Raw genomic sequence first — 11,955 nt, forward strand, 5'->3', positions numbered from 1 at the left:
CAGAAAGTCATTATTGTACCAACACCATTTCTAACACAATTCTTTATTTGTTCTAAATTATTAAAACTAGATGCAATAAAGATTTTACTTGACTAGGAATCTATACACATTTAATCTTATATATTTAAACTATGTTATAGCGATTAGTAATTTTATTATTGTCATAAATATTAAGAATCACATCAAGAATAAACGGTCATAAATACGTAATTCTAATTTTATTTCTAATTATTTTAAAATTATTGTACTGCTCTGACTTTCAGGATGAAAATTCTGAAACGAGATTAGAGACATCTCATACACACTACGCTAAATCTGGTATCTGAATCTTACCCTCAAATCTCATCCTACTCTTAGTAAACTATTGACATTTTAAACAATAAATGTCTCATCGATACAATAATATTTAAATATCTAAATAATTTAGTGCCGCAACAACGATGCCGTTGGCTTTGCTTTAATCATGTTCCTTTAAAGACAAGATGAACAGCCTGACTTTGAAGATGTGCTTCCTTGCGATGATTGCATTCCGAGTAATTGTTAATTGCATAGGAGAATCCGTTGGTGCAAAGCCGAGATCTACCTTAAGGCTTCGCAAGCTAGGCCACCGCTCTTATAACAATAACTACAGGAAAAAAGGTAGCTTCTTCGTTCTTCTGCGATGCGGAGCGGACTTTGCGTCAGCATATGTCAGTTAATAAGCGATAAAGACGAAAATATCCAAACTTCTTGTGCATTAAACATGCATAAATCAACAATGAACACATTTTTGTACGAAATTATTTGTTTTTTATAAATTTCAATTAAATGACTTTGGTTACAAGCACTCAATTAATAGGCAAATATTAGTAACGTCTCTATACGATTACGTACTTAGCCAGAATCAGTTGCGAAATGTTTTCAGTCGTGCCCAGAGTCGTTAACTGAAATTTACAGTTACTTTAGATATTTAGTAAAAATTTGAATCAGTTCCAGAAACGGGTTATCCATACAAAAAACCTTACCGACATTAAATTTATTATTATATAAGTGCTACTATAGGAGATAATTTAATAGTTAAATGTGAGTAGGTACGGCTGTTTAACCTATTTAAGGTTTAAAATATGTAATTTTACGATCTTTAGGTTACTCGGTTCTGTTTAAAACTAGGAGTATTAAGCATATAAATGACCAAAGTAGGACGAACACAGTCCACGATATATTTGAAAATGGACTTTTATATTTATTAACCACACCTAAACCTAACAAGTTAGCGCAATGTCGTCGAGCGGACCGCACAAGAAACGTAGGTATCAAATACTGTATCCATATACCAGCATAGGGCCCTGATAACTCAATAAGACCGCTTATATCCTCCGGGAAGTAATATGTGACTAATAGCGGAGGAACGACAGCTACAATTGGAAATATCAGCTTCCGTACAACAAAATTATACGACTCCAAACGACTCGTATCCAAAAACAAACTTTGCAAATTGTTCCTCAATGTAATAGCTATAATCGGAAAACTTGTAGAGAGAGTGAACACAGGAAATAGAGCGAGAAAGTATTCGACAATTTCTAGAAAAACATTCTCATTATCTGTGGGCACGAAGTTTAATGTGTACAGATCGTTGAGGTTTGCGAACGCGAACGCGCCCGTGAACGCCAGAAGGAGATAGAAGATGCTTATGAGCATGTAATCAAGCGAGAGGTGGAGCCCGAGGTTACTTTTGCCTCGGATAGGGCTGATTAGGCCGGGGAGGGAATGGTGGCACATGAATGAATATACGCAGGCCCCGAACAAAGTGGGCATGCCCGTGATATCGAAGGCTGGCGGCTTCCCTTGAGGTCCGTATTTGATTAGAAGATGTATCGCCATTGATATCATTATGACGAATGCTGGAAAAATATAATAAGACTAAACTCTTTAAAAAAACGTTATAATATCTACAAATATTCTAAATGATTATATCCCTTAATTATTCTCATTGAAAAATAATGATCTAAAGACGAAGACCAAATATATCTGGTCCCCTTTAGGTTAAAGAATTTAAAGCAATGATTTACTTTTAAACATAATATGGAGTGATAAGTCATAAGGCTCTACGGTCCATATTTTAATTGTACTTGGTAAAAATTAAAACTCAGTATTAAAAAAATTCAAATAGAATAATTACCAAGCCACCGCATGCCCGAAGTAAACAGCTGTAGGTATTTTGTTTTCTGTACATTGAAGAATACAAATGGACCCATTGCTGCGAAGAATGTCAATAGAGCCATTCGGTAACAATCAATACGAGTGAAGGTCCCTTCAGAGGCATGAAAGCAGGGTATATCATCCCAATCTGTTATATTTATCATATTTGATGGAACTTTCGAACTGAAAAAGAGAATACTGTAAATAATGGGCCATCTAGTTGTTAGACTTATGATAAGGCTAATGAATCTTAAGCCGGCAATTAAAGCCTGGGTGTGCCACATTGTTCTTTTATCTATAAGGAAACATCTAGAAATACATATTGTCTTGCTTTATAATCATTATGGTAAGTAGGTCAGATTTGCTCTAGTTACATTCAGGAACTATATATTTTTTTCTTAATGTAACTTCTAGATTAAAAAACCCCTAAACAGATATAGAAGAAATCATACCACACAGCATCCATCAAAGACTTGGAAGCAGCAGCAGAATATATTGTCAAATCCCCATACAGATAAACACATAGTATGCAATAGAGCATTGTCTGTCCAGTTTTATTTAAGAAGAGATTTGCCATTTCTACTAGCTCAATTCTCTTATCAAGACTGTAATAACTTGAAGGTGTAGAGTCTCCACAAAGAATGGGATATTCAAGCTCTCCATACCCATGAGGTTTTGAGGTAGTTTGTTCTTCGAGCTCTCCATACCCAGGAGGTTTTGAGGTAGTTTGTTCTTTGAGCTCACCATACCCAGGAGGTTTTGAGGTAGTTTGTTCTTTGAGCTCTCCATACCCAGGAGGTTTTGAGGTAGTTTGTTCCGAGTTTTTTTTATCTTGCATCTAAAATGTGAACATAAATTTAATAGTGACTTTATATAATGACAAAAAAATTGACATAGAAAAGAGACAAGACAATAGTTATTTCTTAATGGAAGACCTTTTACCTTTTGAAAGAGACAAATACAAGTAATTTTAATTAAGTTTACTTATAATATCTATTATAAAGAAGAACTAACACTATTCCTCTTTAAATATTGCAATCTTTTCCATTTAAATACAGCATTGGCACAAGCCATACTTTCTATGATAAATGTTGCATTCATAAAACTCATAAATGCCAGGAATACAAGAAATATTGTGCTTAGCCCCCATCCAGCTCTGGCAAATGCAGCTGGAAGAGTCAGAGCCCCGGTGCCAACTATTAAGTTAAATATGTAAATTAACCCCACCTGAAAAAGTTATATGAATCATAAATGGAACAATAGATACAAATATTTTATATGTCATTACAATTTGTAGACAAATGTAATAATGGAGGTTTTTTAAATAAACTTCAAAAATAAAATAAAGAAAATAAGTCAATATCTTGTAGATTAGACTCACCTTCGTTCAAAATTATATCTTTAGGTTTTGCCCTAATGTATATACCTATATAATTTTTTAAAGGCAAAATAAAACTAATTACTAAAAGTTCTAAAAGTTTCTTTGTTAACATTTTTTGATTAATAATAAAAATTTAGAAAAAAAATATGGTTTGTGAATTGACCTATATATTTTTAATGAATAAACATACCCAAACAGAGTATTGATCGTCTCCCTCAGCAACAGCCATTATTAAATTTCTTCTTAAAACCCACGTTAGCCACTAGGTACCTAAAACGTGTTATTATTATAGCTGCTTTACTTAATATATTTGAGTCTTTTAAGGGGCTCCTAGTCGGTCCATTTTTTTACCAAAACGTATAACGTAGCCAAGGGTGTGGCTGGTAGCATCAGCGGGTATTTGCAATTTGCGGCTACACTATGCAATAGTCGGCAATATTTTTAGTACGGCCGGGATATATCGCCAAATATTATTTGTATGTCAGATGAATGTCTAGTATCCCAACCGTATTTCAATCGAAAACCCTGCGATATTTCTCAGCCATATTATTACTATTTCGCTCTAAGGGCTAAGTTGCGTGCGCCCCTTTTTCGTGCTACGTGAAGTTTGCCACGGTTCGTGACATTCCTGTAAAGTTTTTAAATAAGTATTCATACTTTATCGAGTCTCATTTCCAGACTTGAAATAAGGTTTAATTCACATTTTTCTTAGTATTTTTTATATAAGCTTCTGCAACGCGTATGAATTCGTCCACCATTGCAGGCATGTATGTAGATCGTGTAAAGACAAAATTATGAGTCACATAAGTACCGAGATATATAAATTTCAGCTCTGTGCTGCATTAAAATGTTTTTTGGATTTTTAGGATATAGCCGGCAAGGATGTAGCCATATACTTCATTAAAAGTGTAGAGGGTAAAATATTAATGTATTGTAACAAGATTATTTCAGAGATATTTCTTTGGAGACTGAACTACTGTTAATTGCAATGTATCAACACGCAATTGTAAAATAGTAATCAGTATAGGAGCAGGGATTATCGTCTTTGCAAATCTTGATTCCAAAGTTTTGGAACATTTCAATTACAGACCGCGCAACGTTGGTGGCTGTGGGTTCTAGGGAAGCCGGTAATTGCGCCTTATCCATTGCCAAAGCAGTGGAGGTCGTTTTCCCGCCACGCCGTACTCAACATCATACGCCTCTACGCCCTCCTGCCTCCGTCAATGTGTCATAGGCATCGCTAGAGATGATGTGAAACGGCCGGATAGGTTGTCGTTGATCCTATAGAAGATAGGATGCTACTTGAGTGGATACATTAGCCCCGTCTCACATACCTCGAACAAGCAAAGCAAGCTGGGGCACCCGCAGAGCAGGCGGTAATAATAAACAGCTTACATATAAGAACCTTTCCTTGAACTTTGATTTTGTTCCTTTTGGTGTAGGAACTGGACTACATATTAAATATGTAGGAAAGAGAAACGACGTGATAGTGTTATTATTTGTTCATACTTTTATCTTTTTTATATTAAGTATCATGATACTATCGATCTTTGATGATGTGATAGTGTTTTTGCATTTTTGTGAGGGCTCAAGCAACCGTATTTCAAAACCGGACGAATGAATGAATCGCATTGTGTTTTCTTGATAGCTATGACTATGTTTCTTTGATTAATGTCCAATATCCCTTTCTAGCATTTTTTGACTTTTTTTTCGATCTATGAAGGGAATAATCTGCACCAAAGGGCCCAGGTATATTCTTAGACATATTCAATCTCGTTCGTCTACACTCTACAATATTGGATAGAATAAATATGTTGTCTGCAAATCTGAGATGTAACAGTTTCTCTAAATCCGCATTAATATTTATTGCGAAAGATGTTTTTGAGACGATGGATCGCCTTCTTTTACATCTCGACCTGTGTATTTAACCCACTAACAAACATTTATATTATTATAATATCAACAAATATTTATTTATAATGCTTATTTATTCTATGCCTTACCATTTAAATCCTTGCCAAATTGTTCCGTGTACATTTGCTATAATTAACGAAACAACAATTTAGTTGTCATTTTCTGGTATGTTCAGATTTCGTTTTGATTAGGGGGCGTGCTGTCGTGAATTTGTCACGTAAATTAAAATTGCACGTAAAATTTGTTGTTTTCACTCAAAGTGTGAGCTGAGGGCGAATAGTCTGCATTGCAAATATAAAATAGTTCGGTCAATATAGACACTTGAAATAACAAAAATTCCCGGAAAGCTGAATTTTGGTGGAGAGCTGGGGTTTACCATTACAAATAAAGTTTTAAAAATCTCCATCGATCCTATGTGTGCTACAAATGTTGATTTGTTAGTACTACTTACCGCAAGGACTGCAATGGATACAATTATTTATTTTCTGAAACCTGGATGGGCACAACATCCAACAGCCTCAAATTTTGACCTTTGACCCCGAATAACTTTTGTAGCACACATAAGATCGAGGGGCATTTTTAAAACTTTATTTGTAATGGTAAACCCTAGCTCTCCACCAAAATTCAGCTTTCCGGAAATTAAACTAAATTAACCGGACTAGAAGTTATAGTAAGCTGGCTGATATTGACATCGATAGTTGATCATATATGTCTAATAAGCAAACCGACCGTCAGCTGCCCAAGTAGCTGTGGTTGAGGTTGTGGAAGGTTGCAACACTCGTAAAAAAAGTTAAAATAAAAGCAATAGTACGCCAGCTGAAACTTTTAATTAAGTGTTAACAACATACAGTAAAGAAATACAACTACATCGTGAAAAGGGGGCTAAGCGTAAGGTACTTACATGGACTAGTATAAAAAATGTGGGCGTGTACAAGTGTACACACGAAGAAGTGAAACTTCTTTATGACCTTATTTTTAGAAAAATTATCTACTATATACAACTTAACAGAAATTGTTTAAATATTTTTATTTATTTTACTCCCATATAACATTTACAACAAGAAATAAGATTACAGTTGAGAAGGTATTGGGAGACTGGTTTCCAAACTAGTTAAGAACCTGTGATATAGATAATCAGGCTGTCATTCATAGCAAAGTCATATTGAGTGGTAACTAAAAGTACATACATTTATAGGTAGGCAAACAAATTTAACGTTTTACATAATGAAAGTAAAACAAAACAAAGCAGTTAACTAGTTTTATGGGTGTATGTGAGTGTGTGTGATAGTGGGAGAGGGTATATACGCGTGTGTGAGTGAATGTTAGAAGGGTGTGTGTGGGTATGTCAGGCACACGCCTGAGAACATATGTGAAAATTATTTTAATACATCTAGCAGTTTGTTCATAGTTCAAAGTAAGTATAAATGTATGAACTATTTGCTTTACACATTTTTTAGTTTTATATATCCAGAATTTAATTAAGTTTGTTATACAAGTAACAGCCCAGAAAAGAGAACGATCGCTGAGAAAAATTAGAAAAGGATGGGGTTGCACAAACGCTCCGCTTGCGACGTTTGTCCAATATTGCGGTATCGAAGAATAACAGCGAATGTTGCTTAAGAACAGTGTATAAGGTAAACAGCTGTCGAACTGTAAGTACAGTACTGGTTTCATAAAGTTCAGCAGTAGGGAAACAAAAGGGAAGAGACAATGAGGTTTTGAAGAACTGCTCGTTGGGCTCGCTCAAGTTTCAGGAGTGAGGTTTTATATGTGCCTTCCCAGATCATTACACAGTAGATTAGCAGTGATTGGCAAAGCGACTCTTACACCATTCTAATTGCAGTGGAGTCAGCAACCCCATGCAGGCCCCTGAATACATACATTAGCTTGCGCAAACGCCCCGAAACCAATTCAATATGACCATTAAAGCTAAGATTGTGGTCTATAAGTTATTAACTTTATAGACCACATATAAAGTTTATTCTAAATTTCTAATGAAAGAAAAAAAATAAGAAAAGTGCGCGGAAAATTAGATAATCTAAGAATACTTTTTTCAGTGCATATCGCTCTTTCAACGTTGTGCATATATATATTTATATATAGTTAAGAGAGGACAAGGTCCGTCAGGTCCGCAAGTAGGCAATAAAACTATGTATGTCAACTACGAGTTCAGTCCCAACCCATAACATTTAGGATGAACAATAGATGTTGTCCATTTCACAAACCTAACCGATATGCACACAAAATTTCACAAAAATCGGTCGAGCCATTTCGGAGGAGCTTAATTACAAACAACGGGACACGAGAATTTTATATACTATTTAGATTAGATTGTTCCGGACGATGTCTGTTCGATATGGTTCAAAATAAAAACTCGTTTAAAACACACAAAATAAATTTATTGTAAAAATACTCTGAATAAAATAAATACATCAATCAGTCACTTTAGCAATTAGATACATATACAAAATTTTACGCTATCACAGAAAATTATTATTGTACCAATAACATTTTTAACACAATTCCTTATTTGTTCTAGTAAAACATATAAAAGCCATAACATTATTAGAACTAGGAATCCATACACAATTAATCTCAAATATTTAGACAGCGATTATAAAATTAGCATTTAACAATTTTATTATGATTTAAATTACTGGCATAAAAATTTACAAGCACATCGGTCAATTTAGTTTACACAATAAATGTCATAAATACGTAATTCTTATTTACTTTTTAAACTATTGCAGTTTTGACTTTAAGGGGAGATTTATATTATAAAAACCTAATAGGTACCCTCTACTAACGTACGGGGGGGTACTGCGATGTAATGATGCATAAGTTAGTTAACAAGCAATAAAGACAAAAATATCCAAACTTCTTGTGCATTAGACATGCATAAATCAACAATGAACACATTTTTGTACGAAATTATTTGTTTTTTTTTATAAACATTAAATAAATCACATTGGTTACCAGGAATTAGGACTAATCGGCAATTATTGGTAACGTATCATCTTCGCCGTTTCTAACACGATTTTTAACATATTTAGCAAAAATCAGTTACATAATGTTTTCAGTCGTACCCAGAGTCGTTAATTTAAATTAGGTTTCTTAAGACATTTAGTAAAAAAAATAATCCGTTCAAGAATCGAAAGCTGATTTTTTACTACCCTGAAATCAATCCCTACCGGCATTATATGTATTATTATTTATTTACTATGAGAGATCATTAAATGGTTTAATGTGAGTACGACTGTTTAACCTATTTAAATTTTAAAATATGGTTGTTGTATGTTATTTAACGATCTAAATATTTTTCGATCATATTGACAGAAACGAGTATTATACATATAAATGACCAAAGTAGGACGAACACAGCCCACGATACATTTGAAAATGGACTTTTATATTTATTAACCACACCTAAACCTAACAAATTAGCGCAATGTCGTCTAGCAGAGAGCACAAGAAACGTAGGTATCAAATACTGTATCCCCGTACCGGCATAGGACCCTGTAAACTTAATAAGAACGCCTATATCCTCCAAGAAATATGTCAGTAAAAGGGGAGGAACGACAGCTACAATTGGAAATATCAGCTTCCGTACAACAAAATTATACGACTCCAAACGACTCGTATCCAAAAACAAACTTTGCAAATTGTTCCTCAATGTAATAGCAATAATCGGAAAACTTGTAGAGAGAGTGAACACAGGAAATAGAGCGAGAAAGTATTCGACAATTTCTAGAAAAACATTCTCATTATCTGTGGGCACGAAGTTTAATGTGTACAGATCGTTGAGGTTTGCGAACGCGAACGCGCCCGTGAACGCCAGAAGGAGATAGAAGATGCTTATGAGCATGTAATCAAGCGAGAGGTGGAGCCCGAGGTGACTTTTGCCTCGGATAGGGCTGATTAGGCCGGGGAGGGAATGGTGGCACATGAATGAATATACGCAGGCCCCGAACAAAGTGGGCATGCCCGTGATATCGAAGGCTGGCGGCTTCCCTTGAGGTCCGTGTTTGATTAGAAGATGTATCGCCATTGATATCATTATGACGAATGCTGGAAAAATATAATAAGACTAAACTGTTTAAAAAAACGATATAATATCTACAAATATTCTAAGTGATTATATGCCTTAATTATTCTTATTGAAAAATAAAGATCTAAAGACAAAGACCAAATATATCTCCTCTTTAGGTTTAAGAACCTTAATCAATGATTTACTTTTAAATATAATATTGAAAGATAAGTCATAAGGCTCTAGGGTCCATATTTTAATTGTACTTGGTAAAAATTAAAACTCAGTATTAAAAAAATTAAAATAAAATAATTACCAAGCCACCGCATGCCCGAAGTAAACAGCTGTAGGTATTTTGTTTTCTGTACATTGAAGAATACAAAAGGACCCATTGCTGCGAAGAAGGTCAATAGTGCCATTCGGTAACAATCAATACGAGTGAAGGTCCCTTCAGAGGCATGAAAGCAGGGCATATCATCCCAATCTGTTATATTTGTCATGTTTAATGGAACTGTTGAACTGAAAAAGAGAATACTGTAAATAATGGGCCATCTAATTGTTAGACCCTTGATAAGGCCAGTGAATCTTAAGCCTAAGGCAATTAAAGCCTGGGTGTGCCAGAAAGTGCTTTTCTATCTATATGGAAACATCAAGAAATACATATTGTCTCAATTTTATAATTATAATTGTAAGTAGGTCAGATTTGCTCTATTTACCTTCAGGAACTATATAAGTTTTTCTAAATATAATCTCTGGATTATAAAACTCCTAAAGAGATATATAAGAAATCATACCACACAACATCCATCAAAGACTTAGAAACAGCAGCAGAATATATTGACAAATCCCCATACAGATAAACACATAGTGTGCAATAGAACATTGTCCGTCCAGTTTTACTTAAGAAGAGATTAGCCATTTCTCCTAGCTCAATTCTCTTATCAAGACTGTAATAACGTGAAGGTACAGCTTCTCCACAAACTAAGGGATCTTCAAGTTCTCCATATATAGGAGCATTTGAGGTAGTTTGTTCTTCATCTGAGTTTTCTTCATCTTGCATCTAAAATGATAATTTAAATTTAATAGTTGCAAAACATCAATATAATGGTTTTCAGGTGGTAACTTAAGACAATATGTATTTCTGAATAGATGTTTTTTTTTACCTTTTGACAGAAAAGAATACTAGTCATTTAAGTCTTTACATTATTTATGGCTACTTATAATATCAATTATAAAAAGAACTAACGCTATTCCTCTTTAAAAATTGCAATCTTTTCCATTTAAAGACAGCATTGGCACAAGCCATAGTTTCTATGACATAGGTTGCATTCATAAAACTCATAAATGCCAGGAATACAAGAGATATTGTGCTTAGCCCCCATCCTGCTCTGGCAAATGCAGCTGGAAGAGTCAGAGCCCCAGTGCCAACTACTAAGTTAAATATGTAAATTAATCCCACCTGAAAAAGTTATATGAATCATAAATGGAACAGTAGGTACATTTTATTTTATAGGTTCATTTATATAAAAATGCAAGACTCATAATTATTACAATTAGTAGATGAATATAACAAAGGAACTTTTTTAAACTCAAAAATTAAATAAAGAGAAAATGTCAATATTTTGTAGATTAGACTTTCACCTTCGTTTTTAGTTATAAAGAAAATTATAATTTTAGGTTTTGTCGTAATATCTAATAATTGTAAGCCAATATATTTTAAACTTATCATTAAAAGTTAAACCAAGTTTCTTTCTTCACATTTTCATGATTAATAATAAATATACCAAATTATTTGATACATATGTTTCGCACTTAAAAGGTTAAAAAAACTGTTTTTTGTTTATTAATTTAACTTAATATATTTATTTAATAAACATACCCAGACAGAGTATTGATCGCCTCCCTCAGCAACAGGCATTATTAAATTTCTTCTTAAAAACCACCGTTGACGAGGCATGACCTATAACGTGTTGACATCATAGCTGTTTTAGTTAATATTTATGTCATTTAAAAATGTATCTCTATGAACTATAATTATTATTTCCACGTATTTAAATTATTATTATTAAAAGACTATCGAATTGTAAGTTCAAGATTTTCTAGGGTGATCGGTTTGCGATATTTCATTGGATAATTGACTAGTGTCAATTGTAATCTGTCAACACGCATTTGTAAAATAGTAATCAACAAATACAGCACAGAACATTATAACTACATATTAAATTTTGAAACTTGTCCATTTCAGTAATAATTATTTTTTTGTGCGGAAAGAGAAACAACGTGATTACCATCCCAAAGAAGGCTTCTTCGACTTCCGCACTTCACGCATTAACAGTTTATTGGAATATAGAGAGACAACGAGCAAGATATTATGCCTTCTAGACTAGTATGCACCATAATTAATGATTTCTTCTGGCACTTGTGGTGAAATAAAATAATTCTACACAATATTTTC

The 11,955-nt window shown here is 33.8% G+C and overlaps 2 protein-coding genes across 4 annotated transcripts; both read right to left on the reverse strand.

Annotated features, from left to right (window-relative positions):
• LOC123712575 (transmembrane protein 104 homolog) lies at nucleotides 1–4,133 on the reverse strand. 3 transcript variants are annotated; one of them, XM_045665742.1, is made up of 6 exons: nucleotides 3,911–4,133; nucleotides 3,750–3,829; nucleotides 3,193–3,405; nucleotides 2,631–3,016; nucleotides 2,159–2,361; nucleotides 1–1,880 (listed from the first exon to the last, which is right to left on the reverse strand). In XM_045665742.1, exons 2-6 carry the CDS (start codon nucleotides 3,786–3,788, stop codon nucleotides 1,126–1,128), a joined length of 1,596 nt encoding a protein of 531 aa, XP_045521698.1. In that variant the 5' UTR covers nucleotides 3,789–3,829; nucleotides 3,911–4,133; the 3' UTR covers nucleotides 1–1,125. The 3 variants fall into 3 exon arrangements, with proteins under 3 accessions (XP_045521698.1, XP_045521697.1, XP_045521699.1); XM_045665741.1 differs by having other exon boundaries at nucleotides 3,750–4,133; XM_045665743.1 differs by lacking the exons at nucleotides 3,750–3,829; nucleotides 3,911–4,133 and having other exon boundaries at nucleotides 3,121–3,195.
• A 3,775-nt stretch (nucleotides 4,134–7,908) lies between these two features.
• Nucleotides 7,909–11,612, reverse strand: LOC123712234 (transmembrane protein 104 homolog). Its single transcript, XM_045665239.1, has 5 exons — nucleotides 11,380–11,612; nucleotides 10,747–10,959; nucleotides 10,295–10,560; nucleotides 9,817–10,019; nucleotides 7,909–9,541 (listed from the first exon to the last, which is right to left on the reverse strand). The coding sequence occupies exons 1-5, from the start codon at nucleotides 11,455–11,457 to the stop codon at nucleotides 8,775–8,777; spliced, it is 1,527 nt and encodes a 508-aa protein (XP_045521195.1). The 5' UTR covers nucleotides 11,458–11,612; the 3' UTR covers nucleotides 7,909–8,774.
• Between the last annotated feature and the right edge of the window lie 343 nt (nucleotides 11,613–11,955).

This window comes from Pieris brassicae, chromosome 7 (genome assembly GCF_905147105.1).
Source record: "Pieris brassicae chromosome 7, ilPieBrab1.1, whole genome shotgun sequence".
NCBI lineage: Eukaryota > Metazoa > Arthropoda > Insecta > Lepidoptera > Pieridae > Pieris > Pieris brassicae.